At 46.6% G+C, this 20,329-nt stretch overlaps 1 protein-coding gene across 1 annotated transcript; it reads right to left on the bottom strand.

The window, feature by feature from the left end:
- Positions 1–727: 727 nt before the first annotated feature.
- Positions 728–9,574, bottom strand: LOC126531651 (uncharacterized). The gene is made up of 2 exons (XM_050179283.2): positions 9,421–9,574; positions 728–3,268 (listed from the first exon to the last, which is right to left on the bottom strand). The coding sequence occupies exon 2, from the start codon at positions 3,262–3,264 to the stop codon at positions 949–951; it is 2,316 nt and encodes a 771-aa protein (XP_050035240.1). The 5' UTR covers positions 3,265–3,268; positions 9,421–9,574; the 3' UTR covers positions 728–948.
- Positions 9,575–20,329: the final 10,755 nt, after the last annotated feature.

Here is a 20,329-nt window from a genome sequence, read left to right on the forward strand (position 1 = left end):
GTTCTGTTAGCGTTAAGATAGGTTAGGTTAGGTTAGCGTAAAAGGCGTTAGGATGGCGCGACGCATTCTCATAGCGCTTTCAGGGGCGTCGAGCGTCACCAGGGGCCTTTCAGCCACTCGCGTTCAAGTGCGGCTGCTAAGTCCCTGTGCCTTCTACATTTTCAATATATGCGGCCCGTCCTCTACTGCGGTCCTTGCTGCTCCCACGGAAACATCTGTGATGTTATTTTGAAGGTATTAGGTGCCAGAAACGTATGATCCGGCACGGCTGACTTAGCATGACCGTCGCAGGTGCGAGAGAGTCTGTCCGACACAGCGACCGCCAGTTGGGGCGTCAGTGCCCGTTTCTTCACCTGTTTCACCGCATCGGTAGTCTGCATCCAAGCGTAAGCAAACGCGAGCCCACTCCGCAATGCCGCACTCCTAAAAACAAACGCATAAAACACGCGCAAACAAACCTCTCCTCCGTAGTGCCTATAGGCACTCATATATTCAAGAGACAAACGCCCCCCCCCCCCTCCTCCCCGTTTCTTCTCTCGTACACCCTCTTACGCGCGCAAGCGCACAAATGTCCGGCGTCTCCGGAAATTACACGCCCTGCTGTACTTACTAGCAACTGTGAAGTCGCCGCTGGTAATGACAGCACCCGTTTTTTTCTTGCGAAGCAATTCCACAATGTCGTAGGTAGTGCACATTTTGAATAGACCGAAATCTAGACCATACGATGTATGGCAGGCCCATTTTATTGGCATTCGTCACAAAACATAACCCGTTGCTTAGCTAGCTTTTGCATTGTTATTGCAGTTCAATATTAACATGAACTAAATTATAATTTTTTTCGAAGAGAACATAACAAATTAGGGGCCATGTTGCAGTTAACAAGAGAAAAAATGTTTGCTGAGGGAGTGCACGCGCTCGTGGCTTTTCTTATTATTGAAGGCATCCCGCTCAAATCCTGAAGCGAGGCGCTTTGTTGCTGCGTCTTCCCCGCATCACTCGTGGCCACAGGCCGCGCTTGGGTCGCGAAATAGGATTGGCGAGTGGCTCATCGTGTAACACGTCGGCGACCTTTATGTACTGCCTCACATGAAGCCAGCAGTCAAAGGGCAGAACATCCAAGCGCTGACGATATTCGACGCTCTCATCCCACGACAAGCAATCCTTCACCACGCCCGCAACTTTCATGAATGATTCCATATCCCTGAGAGATCGCACGGCTTCCTGGATCGCATCATTCGCTCGACGGAGACATTGACCTTCGGCCTGTTCTTGCACCCTGGCCACGAGGGCCGGACTGCGGGCGACTCGCTCGAAAGCTTCCGCGTAGCGCTTGTTCCTTGAACCCATCACAAAGTGCGCTCCACAATCAACGAGCGCCGCGTTCCGTCTGACAATGTCCATTGCCGCGGCCATTTGCTCCTGAAAATTGCGATTTTCGTCAATGTGCAAAGACACCAAGGTAGTATTGCATGCAAGGCGTTTGGCGAGATGAAACACGAGAGGTTTGTGCCCCACAAACCAAAGTGTTCTGAAAACAAAGTGGGTAATGAATTTACTGTTCGCCACCAGACTAGCAAGTAAGGAGCTGCTTTCATCATCCAGCTTCCAATTTTCGATTGTAATATCCTCTAATGTGTGGTTGCAAGAGAGTGCCTTTATAATAAGCACCACCGCGTCTCCACTCGCAAAGAACATCATGCAGAGTTGTCGCAAAGATTGGCTGTGCACTATGCACTCAGAGAGAAGAAGGCATGGTTCGGGGTCAAGCGGCGTTTCCTCCAGACAAAGGTCCATCTCGACCAAACGGGTGCAAGAGGGCAGCACCTTAAGACACTCTAGAATTGCTTCGGCATCATCATCAGGGGCAATCTCGAGACGAAGTTCACTGGCTTCCTTGCAGGATGCTTGCACACGGACCAGGTCTCCTACGCATGTGTCCACAACACCCAGGTCTACTCTATCTTTCGTGCCTGTAATTCGGAGGGCTTCGCACAAGGAACTTATGGTGTCGGAGGCTACCGCATCAAATTTGACCTTTTTGATAGTACTATTGGACGCTACCGCGCAGAGCAGGGCGTGTTGCTCGCTAGCATTGAAAGCACTCACATTTAGCATTATTTCTTCAAGGCCAGAGACAACTTCCAAGGCTACGGCGAGGGGAAGTACATTCCAGAGGGTTCGGTCAGTGCGGGCCGACTCGCCAATCTTTGAACTCCGCGAAAGAGGGAACAAATACTCATCCGCCTGTAAGTTCCACTCGCAGTACTTGAAACCAATGATCCTAAGAGCGCGATTCGTGTCCAATAAACGAGCAAATGACCAGGCATCTGGTGTCGTGAGGGTAAATCCCACAAGGTATAGTTTCGAGACGCTCTTGTTTTGCGACAGGGCCTCTAACACTGCCCCTAGGTAAGAGCATCGGCTGAAAGAAGGCTTGCTTAGGCTGAGGCGCTTGAGGATGGCAGTTTTTTTAAGGTAAGAGAAAAATGCGTCATCGCTGTCTCCACTTAAATACTCGATGTTGACGGAGAGCACAGTTATGGAGCTGTTTGAGACAAGCGCCTTTCGGAGAGCTGGAAGGCAGCCGGGATGCGCCGCAACGTTAATCAACGTGAGCGCCTTCAGCGTGCCTGTGGTGGCGATGTACTCCGCGAAACTCGCTTCTTCTGAGAAGTCCACATTCGTGCAGTCTAGCCTCTCTAGGCGTTTCATGTGGGCGATGGACGCGACGAGGCGTTTGGTTGCGTCCATGTTTGAGTGCCAGCCGAGCAGAGTGAGCTCGCGAATGTTCGCGCTGTGATGCAAGGCGTCGTAGTACAGCGCAGAGTACGGGCCTGATCTCTGCACCACGAGCACGTCCAGTTCGACACGACGGACGCAGCGGTGCACTGTGAGGAGCCAGTGGACCAGGACGGCAGCATGGCGGACGCGGGCGATCCAACGGCAGCGTGAACTGGGGGATGTTCCATGCATGCGCGTCAGTGAGAGCTCACCGGGAGGTGCTTCGCGCAGCTCCATGTTGATGAACATGAGGAATTCATTCCATGCTGAGAGACACGCAAATACGGGGCACACTCGACCCCCATTGGTGCCGCCGCTGCCCGACCCGTGCGTGCATCCCACGCTGTGGTCCAGGCGCCTGGCAGTGTAAGGCGTGCCGGACCACCGAAGGTCCGCGTACACCTTGCCGACCGGCAGCAGGTCGGGACAGAGCTGGTTCAGCTGGCTGCAGTAACGCCACAAGTTTGGTACCTCCGAAGACATGCCGCTGCAGAGGGAGCAACGTGGCAATGTAGTTCATACAAAAAGAGGACAAATAATGTTGCCTCATTACATGGCTTAGCTAAAGCGTTGTTTCCTGTAGTTTACACAGCGCGAAACCAACGCGCTGCTTTTCTGAAACCTCCTTACATGTCCAATAGCCGTGATATAAAAAGCAGTAATTAAAAGTACTTTATAGAATTTAACGTTTCGAAACTAATAAAAACTAAATACTGAGGTTTTACATCCGAAAGCGATGATTGTGATTGTAAGATACGCGGGAGCCACTCCCGCGGATTTATTTTGACCGCCCGGAGTTCAATAACCTCCACTTGAACGTAAAACTCACTCAAGCCCTTAAAGAGGCCTTAAAGTATCACAAATTTGGTCATTCGGAAGTCGAGGATAAGGTTTTTATGGCGCCCTTTCGCGCACATGGCGCCAACTACGGAGCTGAGGAGGCAGTTACTCAAACATTCAAATGTAAAAAAAGCATAATTTAGAAAACACAAAAGCTTCAAATGCTCCTTAAACCTACTGTTTTTGAAATTGTCACAGTAGCGATACTTGTGCGCCTCTACTCGTGGACAACGTTCTATGGCAATGAAGGGAAAGCTACGGGGGCGGAGCTTCTGTGCATGTGTTGCCGCGCCAAGTAGTCCGCCAGCGCTTGGTAGTGTTCTTGTGAACAGGCGCCGAATCGACGCAGCTTCCATGGGCGACGGTTTTGCGTTTGCCCAGACGCGGAAGGGAAAAGCCGCAAAATAAGTAAACGTCTAGATTCAGTTTTATCTTATTTAACTGTTCCTAATAAGGTATTTATGTTTTCTCTTGCCCAGGTTAAACTAACGTGGATGGAAACACGGGACTCTTTTCAGGAGCGCTCTCACTTGTGCGCGCTTTGCCTGCGTAGCTTTCCCTTCATTGCCGCAGAAGGTTGTCCGCGAGTATAGCTCGCTCCATCGCCGCCGCCTGCAACCAAGTGATTCGGCAATTCGAACACATGCTACGTCTCGGCAACTGCAAATGTCGATTTCCCCCCGCAATCTCTTGTGAGGGGAGACTTCCCGTAATCGGTAGTATTACAGGAGGTAACGCGACAAAAAGGGCGACTCAGAGAACGATCGGCTTATTAAATTGACTTTAATTACACTCTTAAAAGATTTTCTACTGTGCACAAGGCCTTAGTTTATTTAAAGTACCCCTAAACCATTCCAACCTCGTAGGCGAGTGAAGCGGTTTCAATATCGCCTTCGCTAATCTCCCTACGGGCGCTCTCTCTTCCTAGCCACGAACTACTCTAGCAGATATATACGTTGACAATGCGTCACTAGCCAAATACCACCTTGCTCTTCTCTTGCTTGAAAACACGAGCGAAGTCAGCCCGCATTCATTTTTCTTTGCTACCAAGACCATAGAGGCCGCTTGAAGATACAGGTTCAACGCAGGTGTTAGAATTATTTTGAATTGTTACTTCAATTTTTTAAACAGCTCATCCGCTTAAGCGCGTTTTGTGGAGCCCAGTTTCGTTACGCTATATGTGAGATCGGCTCACTTTACTATTGCACTATCTCCAGTATCGCACCACTTTACTAGGCGAAAGAACCTACCCAGCACAGATGCCACGCCCGGGAAAGAAGGTTAGAACGTTTGATTTATTCGACAAGCCATGTGTTTCAAGGCACATATTCTTTTTCAGAAAACAGGAGTACCGTTTGTCATGTAATTCAGTACAGAACAGAGCCGATCACCAGTAGGTCTATCGGTGTAATGCAAATGGCTATGCATAAGCCAATTCGCTATACTATTGCTGCCGTGTGTGTAAGCTACTGTGTAAGGCGAACACAACAGCCGCTATGGAGGCAGCAACAGCGCCAACCGCAGGCACCGCCAACCCAGCTTGGAAGGGTTCGCAAAGTATCGCTTCTACAAGGTGTTCCAGCTAACGCTTCTTTGAAATCTTTTTTTCCTGTTCAACAACTTGACTAACGTTAGCTGGGACGCACGGTATGACTTCGCATGGCATCCGCCGCGGCTGCTTAATGGCTAAGGTGTTGGGCTGCTAAGCGCGAGGTCGCGGGACCGAATCCCGGCAACGGCGGTCGGATTTCGATGGGGACGAAATGCGAAAACAGCCGTGTGCTTAGATTTAGGTGCACGTTAAGGAACCCCAGGTGATCCAAATTTCCGGAGTCCCCCACTACGGCGTGCCTCATAAATCAGATCGTGGTTTTGGCACGTAAAACCCCATAATTTGGTGCGGTGTCTGTGTCTGTCGTCCGCGAGACTTCGACGTACAAGCCGAGCAAAGGCCTGACCCAGAGGAAAGTTTGCGTACTATATTTCTGTGCTACAGCTAAGTTCATTGTTGTGACAGATTTCACGTGTAGTTGAGAGCCAAGTAAGGCTAAGGGTATCGACTCTGAAAGGCCAAATTATTACGCAGTGAAGTAAATTGGTGGGCTAGTTCGTTTAGTTGTCCTTTGAACAAGATTAGAGAGATAAGACGCATCGTGTCAATAGGCATTATTGTGCGATGAATTTGACGTTGCAGAACGAGAATGCACTGCGGGTACAACAGAACGCTAGTGCGCGTGCGCGCAACGCTCATGGCGGCAGCGCAATGCAGAGCATGCTTCGCTGCAGGAGCTGACTGAGCGTAGCATGACGGTCAGTCCAACATTGTCGTTTCGCAGCCAATACGACTGCGAGTCTCTCGCGCGCGGTGGGTACCGCCCGAAAAGAAATTCCGGCAGAACACATTTCACGATGAATATTGACGTTATTTCGATAATAAATTAAGCTGCCTAGCGGTACACCATCCCGCTGAAGATATACAGGGTGTTTCAGCGAACACTTTCAAAAATATCTAAAGGTTGCCTGTGGCAGAGAGCTCAATTCTAGTTCGTGAGGTGGTCTACTCGAGGCGGCGGACACTACTTGCACAGAAAATTCGAATGCAAAGTCCAGTAATTAGCAAAAAGTCACTAATTAGGTTTTAACTAATCGCCTAATTCTACGTGAAGTTCGCAAGACGCATCCACTTGGAATGAATTTTCAGGAAGACACCAGTTTCGAAATATTAATTCCCAAACTTTGCTAAGAAAAGCAGTGGCTTTCTAGTTAATTTTTTAACAAAACGTCACTTTATGCATTAAAGTACACAAGTACCTAGAATGCTAGAACCCCTTGCGAATTCTACGGCTAGAATTTGTAAATTGTAATATGAATCGTAATGCAATTAGATAAAAAAGATAATTCGCGCATTTTTGTTAATTAGTCGACCTTGCATTTCAATTTTTTTGAGCAAGCAGACCACCTCATGAACTAGAACTGAGCTATCGGCCACAGGCAATCTTTAAACAAAATTGAAAGTGTTCTCTGAAACACCCTGTGTAACCTTTATTTACAATGTGCAGTGCACGAAGTAGGCTGGGAATGCTAATCGCATTAATACACTCGCACGCCACGGCGTCTACACCTCCGTGCGCCACACAGGAATCTTCAGTAAACTGGGACATTTATTCACATCTACTTTAGCCGCACTGGCCCTAGACCACAGCGGATGCCACCTTCAGATGCCGCAAAAATTCTTCTCTAAACGCGGCTTCCCAACCGCCGCAACTCCTGTGCCGCTGGCAATGTATATTTGGGGTTCAGTATCTCTGGCTTAGATGTAACTACAGACCGATTAACGAGTACTAAATCAATAAAACTTTGTTAGATGACACTTGGAAAGGGTTATTGGCAGGAAATTTTTAGAAGTTGATTTGAACACTCAAGAACAACGGCGCAAACACGTTGATGATCTGTTAAAATGATTCCAATACTTCATAAATTACGTGTCGTATTCCCAGAACATGCACTTGGAATTCTCTATACTAACTTCCCTCATTCGCCCATTACGTACGCAATCCACATTTAAGAATTCGTGTACCCCGCCACCTTATTGCCCATTATTCTCGCACATTAGCTACGCTTCGAGCTATGCTGTACTTAAAACGAACAGACTCTGTTTGATACGCCTACCCCATGCTTAACGTTTACTGCCCCTAAAAGGTTGAATTCATTATCTTGTTCTCGTCTTGCTTTAAAAATCCTGCTCGAAATTATATTGTATACTTATCCGAATATTGCATACCCACGGCGATGAACAACCCCGAACCCGCTAGACACCCGTACTATTTATGCCTCATTTTTCTGTCCGTACACCGCAGCACAGTTGTGGAATAAATTGCCGACAAATGTAATATCACAAAATTATTCCGGAGCCCCCAACTACGGTGGGCCTCATAATCAGATCGTGGTTTTGGCACGTAAAATCCCAGAATTTCATTTCTCTATACATACCCTCACAACTGTCACTTTTATGTTACAAAACTAACCATCACTATTTCATGCTTGGATCGCTAAATAGGAACGGAATATAACTGCAATGCCGCTAACACTTGCTTTGTCTGTTTGCTGCTTTGTTGTTTTTTCTGAGTATGTTTAAACGATATCATATGATTCAGAGACAGATTTTACAGCTACTGCGAGAGTTATGGGAGCCCACCTTTATACAATACACAATGTGTAATCATTCGTGCAATAAAAGATTGCATAGGCGTCTATTTGAAGGGTAAAACAATTTATTTTGCAGCTAGAACAACTCCTTTTCTCAGTTTTATAGGTCAGTATAAGTGAAACCGCAGATGTTACGAGCCCCCACAAATGGTGAAGGTGGATGACAACTCTGGGAAGGTGGATGACCAGCGAAGCTGTTTAGCCCACTGCACCGAGGTGACACATAATTTTGAGTAAAGGTACGAGCTAATTTCATAGGACACCTAAAAACACATATTATAAAGTGTGAATGCGAAAGCATTAATGTCCAACTGAACTGCGCCGAGCGGTCCTTCTGAGTCATGAACTCCTCGCGGGAAAGCGAGCGCGTTGAGACACTTTGCGCCTTTTGATTTGGCCTTACCGAGGCGGAGTTAGAACGCAGGCGAGAGCATGCGCAGACAAGGAAGGTGCGGATAACGCAGGCTTCCATGAGTGAAAGCGAAAGTGACGTGCAGTCGCGGCGATGCCTTCTCCCCTCGTGTAACACCTGGCACGCTAGCGCTGCAATAGGTGCTCCCTTGCGCCCCTTCTACTAATGCCCTTCTGCTCCGTCGAGGCGCGCTAATGGCGTGGCATCGCAGCGAGTTCAGTTCAGTTCAGTTTATTATTCTTTAAATACAATGTATTGGTAAGAGACAATATACAGACGAGGGTCCCAAAGTCAAAGACTGCAACGGGACCCTCAGGTAATAATAACAATGTTGTTAGCCAATGGGTATTTGGGAGCCGTTTCGCTGCTCCAGACGACAAACGCCAGTTTTTTCGCTATATAGGCCATTTGACGCTTTCGTGTCAAAAATAATGATACGATGACTCTGCTGCCTTGTCTTTCTAAAGGAATATGCGGCTAGTCGTTTCAAAGCGCTTTAGGCAGCTCTCGCGAGCAGTGCTGTCTTTGACAGGTCGCAAGAGCGCGCGCGGCTTGCGTTCGACTGGTACTTTGGGATCCTGTTCTCTCGCATCGAGCGCACTCAGGCGCTCCGAGCCCTGTTGTCGTAGCAGTCCTCGAGATGAGCATTTTCCGCCACGTCATCACAACGTAGAGTCGCCGCTGTTCGCGATGGACCGCCTTAACGTAAGCAACCTAGGCACAGCATGCTCAGGCACGTCCACGGTGGCCCCGTATGAATCAAAGCTCGTCCCACCGGCGCGTCCGCCGTTGTTCCAGGCAGCGTCGGGAGCATTGGTAGGCAAAGTATCGGACGCTTGTAGTAACATGGTTTCGCACCTGCCATTTCCTCTTCCGAGAGCGAGTCGCACGTTCGGCTTGCGTGCTTGTCCTACCTCGGCCCCAGAGTTCCAGGAAAGCCGGATCTGCCAGTCTGATTCGCAGGATGGTGGCGGCCAGTCGAGGGTACCACGAGCGGCACTTATCAGAGATGTGAAGTCAACGCGATTCTCTGCAGAGCCTGTGCTCTTCAAACGCGACAAAAGCGCACCGTAAGCGATGCTCAGCTACACCACCTTTTTCCACCTGATAGCTGCATGCGCCATGTAACCTTTCAACTTGTAAATGTATGTAATCACGTGGTGAAAATGGCTTTCACTTACCGACTGGTGCTGGAAAACGCTGCTAGTCGGCGTACGACTTCAAATCGCGATTGCAGAACGCACAAGTTGGTGTGCGACCGCGTGACTGTGTTCACCGCTGATAAAGTCGGTTCTGTGCCCTGCCAGGGTTGCCCGATAGCGTTAACTAAATACCGCCAATCGGCCTTCAAATGTAACCAAGAAGTACACTCTAAAACAAAATTATACCCTATGGATCGTATCTTGCCACACAATGATAATCGTCATCTGTCTTGTCCGCATTTCCTTTCTTTAACGCTGCGAGCCCGACACTTCCAAGTAACGAACGCAATGCGCGTTATCAGCATGACATAGCATTCCCGACAGGAAAGTAGCGGGCGCGGCGTTTTCAAGAAAGGAAATGCAAGCAAGTCAGATGATTATCGCTGTGTGGCAGATATACACCCCAAAGGGTGTACCTTTGTCTGAGAGTCTAGCCAAGTACGAAAAAAATGTCCTGAGGCAAACATTGTCCGAGAATAACCAAAACGTATTCTCAGTTTCTAGAGGCTTCTGTTTTATCAATAAACAAGAGCAATAAAAAAAGACTTGTCGCTGCACCTTGCTGTCCAACTCTGCCCGATCAGAAGGTGCAGTAACACATGTGCAGAAGCTCCGCCTCTGCTGAAACTTTTGCTTTGTTTCCACAGGAAGTTTCCACGAGATTTTGTATGGGAGAGGTTATGTTGATAAGGCTACCATGCGATGGCAGCCGACGTGCACGGCATGCAAAATCAGGAGCAGCAAATGCGTAGACGTGTTTAGGCTTTACCTTTATTGTTGGCGGATTATAAATATGCATGCGTGCAGACTATATTTTGCATCGCATTTAGGGGGCAGCCATTTTCGGTCGGGGTCTGCGGGAACTGACGGAAAGAACGGAGATAACGCGATGATGCTCGGCCGGTTCTTATCGCACTCTTGCGTCATCCCGCCAGTGTTGGATCGACATGGCTTTGTCATCAGCGGCCCCATCATAAACCTGCATCCCAGGGCGGACTACGCCGAGAGCTGGCGAGGGGAGTCGAGATTATGCGCGTCTGCTGTAAAATGGTAGGCGAGAGGGAAAGGTTGTCTAGTGAGTGCATATCTGCGTCGCCAACATTAACATTTTTTTACTGTTTTAAAACCAAGAATGAAGAATTAAGCACCTCGGGAATTTCGTCATTTTCTTGTCTCCTGTTATTGTATTTGCCTTCGCTGTTTCATATCGGTACGTGTACGTGAATGTTTGAAATGCTCAAATAGATAAGTAATCCGATGCAACACGTATACGAAAATTGTTCCGCATGCAAATTCCGGTTTTATCGTTGTAATGAAGGCGTAGAAGACAACGTAGTTTTATGCAACCTCAGACTTTCTTAAAACAGAGCTCCTTGGCTAAAAAAGAAAAGGTAAAGTTTCGCAAAGAGTCAATTTGCCCTATATACACACGCTTCTAAAGAGCATTCCAACAAAGAATGGTGGAAATCTGAGAGCCACATTGACACCCTAGTACGAAGTCGCACAATATGGGAAATCGATAGACACCGGTATCAGTCCACTATACACAGCGATGCTGCATGCAAATGGATGAAAGGTTCAACGGAGTCTTATAACAATTATAGTGCACTTCAACTTGGGCAACAAAGAGCTGCAGGTGGGAAAAATTTTTTCGTCCAGCAGCCACAAAAGCCAGTTCTTGACTCTAACTCACCGCGGGCGTTGAAATTCGTAAGTTTTAATCTTCATCGTTTATTATGATTTCTATTGCCCTGCCAGTGGTTAACTGCTCGCATTTCTTCTCTTTCGCGACATTAATAGATTAGGAAGGCAGTGAAAATACGCTATTTTTATTGGCTCAAGGCTCCATTGGTGCTCTCCATTAATGAAGATGCCCCGTACTAGGGCTTTCGGAAAACTATATTCGTAGGCAAGGAGCTTGCAGGGACGCTGGCGAGGTCGGCTGCACCCATTAGAGTAAGTTGAAGTGAAACAGAAGAAATGGAAAAAGCAGAGGAGGAAAAGCTGCGAAAGAATGCACAGGGGCAGCCAAAGCGCAGCAGGCAGAACAATGAGCACTGAGCGGCTGCTGATGAAAGATGGCACCTGACGTTGGGAGTCGGTGGGGGGGGGGGGGAGAGGGGGGCGAAGAGTTTCTGCGCAGAAGCGAAACGACACCTATGGATCCGCTTGCGCGAAACAATACCTGTGGGTCCAGCAAACATAGGATACAAGTGAATGTCTAATGCAGTACATCGCATGAATATAAACGCATTCGTTAATTGGTGTTCGCCATGCTGGGAATAGGGAGTGCTCGTTGGTCCATTAGGGCCCTTGCTGACACTGGTCGTAAGCGTCTGGCGAAGTGAAGCTGTTCTTGAAGAAGTCCGCAAGCCAGCGGAGTGTGCGCAGGCGGGCGTAGCTGCCCTGACCGCACCTGTTGGTCGTATCATCCCAGTCAATACCGAGGGCGAGGATGCCGTACCGCAGACTTGTCAGGTTCTTCTTCAGAGTGCACAACTGCAGGGAAACAGATGGAAAAAGTAGTAGCGGTTCTCACTTCGCTTAAGAGAGGTGCATTTTGGGCTTAAGTACGGTATACGTAACTTCTCACTAATAAAATGAAAACTCCTTGCGGGCAACAGTGTTGTGCGTTTCAGGAAACGAAACTCCCGCAGCGCGAAAACACATGACAGCGTAAGCGGAAAAGCACTGGCACTGCCGTACCACGCCGTGCCAACCAGCCCAAGTCCAAACTTTCTTGCGCACTACAAATCAGGAATAGTGTGAATATCCTGCTGAATAGCAAATTGTCGATTCGTAAAACTAGTTGATAGTCTATTAGGGTAGAATTTGAGTGCAAACCCATACTGCGTTGGAGAGTCGATGCGGGGAGAAATTTTCACTTCAGCTGGCATATTACAAAAACATTTTAGCAATATAAATTATCCTAAGCAGTTCTACTATTTTACTGGTGTCTCTGTCGATGCTTCTTAGCATTTTCTGTTCGTACTATAATTTCAACACGACTGTCTAAATAAATGGCGACGTGACTTACTCATTTTCAGACGCAATAGGTTATCGACTATTTATTGTTTTTTTTTTATTTGGGGACTCTAACAGCCCAGGAAAAAATCTACACCAATAGATTTCTGATGTAGCACAAGTACGTTCGCAGAAGGCCCACGCTTTCGATTCACCTTGTAGCGGTAGGATTTGCTGTCGTCGTACGTGAAGACCCTTTGTAATTTCTCGCATGCCGATATCACTCCTGTGTGCGGAACCACCACGTATGTCGTGTTGTATTCCGGGTTCTTGCACACCTACAGGAAAGGAACATGTGTATAGTATCCCGCAACCGACCAAGTTCTCACACTACGAACACTACTATACTACGGAAACTTGGAGCGACGGCTTCAATTGGCGGAAGATACCACGTGCGAGTCACAGTTACCACATTAATGTTTGTGTATAGAGATTTCTCTGGTTAACTGTATCCTCCGAGCATATCATTTCATAATCAGGCATCTGACTTACGCTTGCTCTTCTGATGTGAAGAGATTCATCGATGTTTGAAAAAAAAGATGCAATGCACAAGAATGCCGACTAACAATGCTGAGCGCTGAGTACAAAACACAATGATATTGGACAGCGGCAAAAGAACTCCAGATGGCTGAGATGAGACAGGTAGCTTCACAGACAAATGGGAAACTCGTTGCAGCTATTGAAGTTACCGATGAACACTGTGCGTGGGTAACGAAATCCTTTGGCGACTTTTTTTTTTAGTCAAAGTTTGTGGTTGCGCTATTAGAGGTGTCGGTATACGCTTGTCTAGCCCTTCACTCAGGAATCATGGTGAACTGTCGTTAAACATGTTAAAATTACATAATTTCGTGCCACAACGGAGCTGGTGGCAATGCAAAAAACTCAAACAATTAAAGTGATCAATTATGTAACTTAATTTTAAGGGCTATAAATTGAAAACTAATTAAGTATTTATTTATTCTAAAGTTATTCAATGTCATATCTTTTTATGTAAAGACCGCAATCACTGCTCGAAACAAGCGTAAGCTTATTATTGTGTGTGGCATTGAAAGAATAACATGCCTTTCGACAGCGTTGGCAAAACGCAACGGACGGAACTTTCAGTTAAACACGCTGGGGGCGAGAAAGCGAAAAGTTTTTTAGGCGATTTTTCTGCTGTGCCACGAGCTGCATTGTTTTCACTTGACATGTGCGATAAAGTGTTTCACTGTTGTCTATATTTATTTTAAAGTGTTACCGTAGATACTTGCACATATATTGAGTGAGCTTTTGCCCAATAAATTTGGGTTGTGAGTCATCACTCGTGGTGTCTGCTGTTGTGTTGTCCGTGTATTTTTCGTGCTGTTCCCTGTAACATTTTCCTATTCATCAATAGTTTGCGCACTTAAGGCATAGGAGGCACAATGCGCAAGCAGAGGGTGTAACTGCTACGGTGTTCCTCCTCTCTTATTTGCTCTCAGGCCCACCTCTTCCCGCTTAGGGCATAAGGCTAGCTCTTTGTTGATTGAGCGCCGCAATCAATCATTCATTTACGCGCAGCTAAATACCCGTAGTTTTGTTCTTTGCTACGGCGTCACCAAACACGTGCAAGCAAGCCGTGTGAATAGAGATGTGCATGCGGCAATCGAAGAGGCAACGATGGCTTTAGCGACGATTCCCTCACCTCGGCCACACTTCCGTAGAAGGAGGGTGGACTGTCCACTCCACATAGCGTGTCGAAAGCGTAGTCGTAGCCGTCATACGTATACCACTTGCCGTGGAGCGGTACGCTCACAAACAAGGTCGACGACGGCTTCCACTTGCTGGCAAACTCCATTAGGGCAGCGTATTCCAAGTTCTGTGCTTTAAAGAAGTTTTAATTAAATAACTCTGTTCGAATAAATCATTCGCCAAACCTATAAACTTGAGCTGTTGATTATTCAAAGGTCTCTTAAAAGAAGAGGAAGGGCGCTGAACAGCAGAAATGTTGGTACGTTTTTCTGTCGTCAAGTGGCCTGCGATTGTTTCTGTGTAAAACAAGTTGAAAAAAAAATTTAGCGTTACCATTATTTTGCTGTCTTTCTATCATTCCCTAAAAGCGCTGGAAGTATTCAAGAACGTCAACTTTCCAACAAGTGTAACTTTTGGCATAAACAATGTTATTATTCGTGCTACATTATGATTCATTTTCCAACAAAGGGGAATCACAAAGCTGCCAGCTTGTCTAGGCGTCGGGAAAGAATAACTTTAATGACTTATAATTACGCGTCATCACACTTTCATCATCATCAAAAAAGATTGCGTTCCAGTTTCAAGAACTAATCTGTATGTAGAATAATTTATCCGTAGAAGTAGTATCGACTGGAATCAAGTTTTCGCTTCCACCATCTCCAGCCAAGATGTCCCATTATTTAAGTCTGCAATATGCAATAATTTAGACTAATCAACTCGCTGATTATGTTTTGCCGACTTTTGTAAGCTTTAGTTCTATTCATTCCATTCTGAAACGTCTGAATGGCCCTAATAAGAAACAAATGAAACGGAATGCAATAGTGTGAACTGATAGCGGTAATCTAGGAAGTCGTCATCGCAAAGGCTATAAATATGAATATGCACTTACACTGAATTTTATCCGAGAGCACTTTTCATTTGACATCATATTTTTTTTTTCTTGTGCGCTTGCTAGCTACCTATTCATTATACTTTGGGATTATCGCCGCAGAAGCCTCGTAAAGGCTGATTGGTTCAACCGTTCCTAACATGCCGTGCAATCCAAAAAGTCTTCCTGCAGCTGAGAGGAGCTATTTCACGCATTTTCTCCCAGCCATGAGAAAATGCGTGAGAAAACGCTTCGTACAAAAAAATTTAGGTTGCTACTTTGGGCAACACTACCCCAACTCCACCAACACGGTCGGTTAACCTGCGCCGGACTGCTACTGACCATGCTGTATTTGTAGGGGTTGATCTTTTGGTAATTCTTCGGTATGTTGGGTGCGTCGAGGAACATGGGTGGCACGATGCGACACGCGTAGCCGGCGTTGAAGTCGTTTTCCGCCAGGTGAGCGACGGCGATCAGGCCGTGTGGTGTGTGTCCGATGCTGTACGATGCCACCGGACATGCATGACGTGGGAAACAACAACATTTGCGGGCTTCGCTTGGAGAAATACAAGCGAAAGGTTTGCACAAGCGCGTCATGGCAGCGAGGCCATGTTCAGCGCTGCGTATTCTGATGCACACTTGCTCCCTAAGGTAGCACCGCCGAGTAACTAACGGAAATCATGCAAGTCTGACTTGGCGACATCAAACTTCGGCGGCAGCCTCGAATCAATGGTTTGTTAACATTATCATGTTTAACGTGAGCACAGTGTCATATAATAGGAAGTGAGAGGAGACGCCTAGTCGCCGTCCATGCCATTGTGCCTGAAGTACTGCGAGTACTATTCTCACTTGCCCTTACGGTGAATTTCCGGGTACATGCATTTCCATAACCCCGATGTGTCGCAGAACTCTCATATGGGCAGCAATAGTTCCGGCATCAAGTGCTTGCTTCGACTTGGCGACTAGTTCACCCTCGCGCTGCCACAGCTGCTATTCTTGTTATTAACCTTGTTGTATGGCCAAGTGCAAAAACATTGGGTGATGGCCTCGAGCTTGATTGCCAGGTCGAGGTGAATGCTTACACAGCTACACATTTCGCTTTTCTAGGAACGCGCATGTTCTCCCTTTAAGGAGTATTAACGAAACCAGGCTGACGCAATATTTACATTCAGTCACCCAACGACTTCAAACATACAGCGATGACAACCCGCCGCAGTATAGCTCGGTAGCTCAGCAGCTACGGCGTTGTGTGGCCGCGCGGCCGTATTGCAATGGAAGAAGAACACAAACACGGTTGTGCATTTATATTAAGGTGCCCATTAAAGAACCCCAGCTGTTGAAAGTTATTACGGAGTGCCTCCCATAAAGCGCGGCTTCTAATGAGATTGTGATATTAAGAAGCAACATGCAAGGATTAATTTTAATAACAGTGAGGGCCATGGTACATACTGCCTCAAAGCGTCACTCAGTTGCCTGAGCCACAGGCCACCATTGGGCAAATACATCGGGATGGCCAGGATAGTGTAAACAGGGCGCTGAGAGCCTCGCTCGGCCTTGAGCATGGCGTATACACGCTGAAATAAGAAAAAAAAAATCGACCGCAGGTTTATTCACTTCAAAGTTGTCTGCATTGTGTGATATGTATATTAATTCGATACGCGTTTCGACTTCGAATACGAAGACAGGAATAGATTTAGAGAAAAAAGTTGTCTCTGCTTTCTCTGACCTCGAGAAACAGCCGCTCACCTTCAAGACGCTCAACACGCGTTTCAAGTAGTGTGTCCCGAAGTATACGTGTCCAATGTCTACGCAACCGAAGTGCGAGATGTTCCGGTGCGACAGATTAATCAAGTCAGCCTGCACCTTCGATGGGTTGTCTGACAGCGCTTTGCTTATGGGATCCTCAGAACTGGAACAGTAAGGCGTGAGAAACGACACGTGTGCGAATGTGTATATGCTATGCAACCCATGAATGACACATTGCTATTTAGCCAATAGGAAGGTACAAAACCCGTTGAAAGAAATCGCGCTTTGTGGCAGAGCTGTTTTACTCTTGTTACAGTTCTCACTATGCGCGTGCGTGTGCGGAACAAATATGCAGTCTTAGCAACCCTTCAAAGTCTTTATGCATAAAGCTCTTTTAGAAGAGTCGTAGTTGCTCTAGCTTAGTTAGCTAAATGAGTAGAGAATTAATACTGACAACTCAACAACATTCAGCTGAACTGTAGCCTGAAGTGTCGTGTGCGGTCAATTTTGCACTATAAGACTGCTATCTTGGATGCCTTATTAGCAGTATACCAGAAGTTCTCTTTCTCCTTTGTAAAAAAATGACAACTAATACTTCTTGCACGTTACAGCTTCCGACGTTGCTCTATGTTTACTTCGTAAGTGCTGAGGTTTACTTCACAAGTCACGGCAATTGATGCAAATAACCATTGCAGTTTACATTTGCACTCATATAGCTCACGTGCGGCCCTCGCTGAGCCACTTACATTGCCCTATAGCGATGCTCAGGAAGCAGCTACTGGTCTCATTTTGGAATACAGAGAGGCTTAATATACCAGGTTTCTGCAGTGGCAGCGCTACATAATGCTGATGATTACAGCCTACCCCAGATTCCTGCCTTTGTCAAGGTCACGCCGGGACAGACTCCATAGAACAGATGATACAGGGCAGATAAATATGAAACTGAATGTATGATTTCCATTCAAGGCACTTCATTGTACTCACTATTGCTGAAATCAGGAAGGCACCGCGAGCCATATTAACTAGGCAAGTGCATCTTTGCAGGAATTGGCAAGTTCAGTTAACTCTTAGGCATCTGCACTGATGGCAAGTAGAATATTTAGTAAACGTTCTTTTCCTATTGAACAACACCGACCACTCTGAAATCACGCATCTCTATTTTGAACTGTACTCCAAGTTACAGCTATTGTACAGATGTTATACGTATGCAGCTATTCCTATAGTAATGAAGAAAGAAGTTTTCTTTCATACTCATTAAAAATGTAGGAAAATGCCACCCCATACTGTGTCTTGACGTGGTGCGCTGCTAAATCTAGGAAATGATTGAAACTCTCTTTGTAGGGGGCAGCGAGGTCGTAAGTTTTGTCCTTGAAGAACGAATCGTAGAATGTGAAGTCGCACAAGCCGTCGTCCGGGGCTACCAGGCTACGGTTCGTGAAATGGTTGACCGTGCACAGGAGCGTGTGGCCGACCAATGAAGTACCTGACAGAAGAAAAAGAAAACAAGTTGATATATTTATGAGTATTCAGGTCTTCTAATTGTAGAAAAAGACAAATTTTTGTTTTTATGCCAGCCAGTGGGGAAGTTTGACACCCAAAAGCACAAAAATTTAGATTTTGAGACAAATGTACATGAGCTGAGATGAAATTAAGGTGAAACTACACTCTGAAGCTTCTTTCAGCATGCAGGAAGGATACGCATTAAAAATAGCTTAGCCCTCTGTCTCGACCATTATTTCTTTCTTTTCAGTGTACCTACGCTACAAACATAATCTTGGTATTGTTTATGATCGGCCATTCACCCTGCAATGCCAGTCGCTCACGGAGGATGCGGCAATGGTGAACGAGCCGACGGCCTCGTCAGAGTCATCCCCGACTGCGACGATTTATGGCAAGCAGTTGAGCTATGCCAAGAGGGGCTTTGCCGAGAGGGGTGCTGGGGGAGATTGCTTCACCTCAACAGACATCAGCCCAAACTGCCACGTCAGCCCAAATCGCCCGTTTCCCTGTTCGTGCACAGTGATGCGCAAGCTCCCCTCGGAGGAAAACGGGTACCAACTTCCGCCGGATTGGCGGGGCATGATGGCATTCATCTCCTGACGCCTCATTGGGGGAAGGCGACGAGATCAGATCGACGGAGGGGTTAAAAAGAGGAACCGGACGCTTGAAAAAGAGGTCGGCAGCTGGAACTTGAACCTCGTCAGTATTTCTGCATCATTCTTGTACATAATCTAAGATAAACTAGTGCGTTTAAAACGTCTTGGATGTCTGGCCCAGCCTAACGTTCACTCACTCTTCCACGGTGAATGGGCTGACATCCTCGGATCCCCGGTCGCGACAGTAGTGAACATACCAACGAGCCTAAGCTGTCACGACACGAAATTAAAATTGAAGTTCTGTGGAGTAGAGTAGCTGAGTGTCTACATAAGTAAAGAGTAAAGAAGTTGTAATTTCGTTAGCATTATGTTTATTGTGAAGTTTACTGAGCTTGCTAACCTGAAAAATTTACTCGTTCTCTTCACGTTTATCAGCTGGCGAACTCTAAATGTTCATGCTGATCTTCGAAAGTTGGAAACTAAAAATATCACATTGCGAAAACGCCTTATGGGCGTTTAAGTGCAACGATGTCCTTTGGTCATTTGCTATTGTCTTATAACCAATGACATACAAGAGATCCATTCGCATTCTTAAAAAGTTCAATTGGTTATTTTTATGCTTAATTATTACGCTATGTGCGCCCATAATTCCTCCATTCAGCTCGATAACTAGATAGATTTCGTTTCCTGCCATTCCGGGCTCTGCGCCACCTTTTTGTCATCTAGTAGCTGCTCACGTGGTGAACTGGAATCCACGCTTGACAAGTCACAGCACGCCGCGTCAGCCACTCTCCTACATTCTCATAACCTCAGTCTTCATCTTTCTTTAAGTGCCTGCGATGACATTCTCCAAAGAAAATGGTTTAATCAGGCAAAATTGCCGCAACTACACAGCAAATGCGTGCGCGAGTGCCCGCATGTGTGTTTCCATAACAGTAATAATCACTCAATCAATAAATCGAATAATCATAATAATAATAATAATAATAATAATAATAATAATAATAATAATAATAATGCTGATGATGCTAGACAGTTCTTACTCTGGGTAGTCGGTGGCGTTGTTGTCTTTGCTGGCAGATTTGTCGGCAGCGTGGCGGTTTGATTCGGAGCCGAAGCACTGGTTGTTGTCTGCTCAACGGTAATTTGCTGTGCGCTCATAGTTCGCGACAGAGCGGTCAGCGGTGCTTTGGTTGGCGTCGGGTCATAACTTGTTCTCTCCCTCATGGTGACTCGCGAGAGGCTAGTCCCATTAAATAGCGCGGTCGTTCGCGACACATCCGCCCCATTCAACAGGTTGGTAGTGCGGGAAATAATGCTTTTTTCTTCTGAACTGACTTTTTCCCACGCAGCTGTTGTGCTTAATTCACCGGTTGTTAGCAGTGACTGCGGTATCCAGGACGTCAGTACAATACTTAAGGGACTGATGTGCTGGTTCGGTGTC

This window comes from Dermacentor andersoni, chromosome 5 (assembly GCF_023375885.2).
Source record: "Dermacentor andersoni chromosome 5, qqDerAnde1_hic_scaffold, whole genome shotgun sequence".
Lineage (NCBI taxonomy): Eukaryota > Metazoa > Arthropoda > Arachnida > Ixodida > Ixodidae > Dermacentor > Dermacentor andersoni.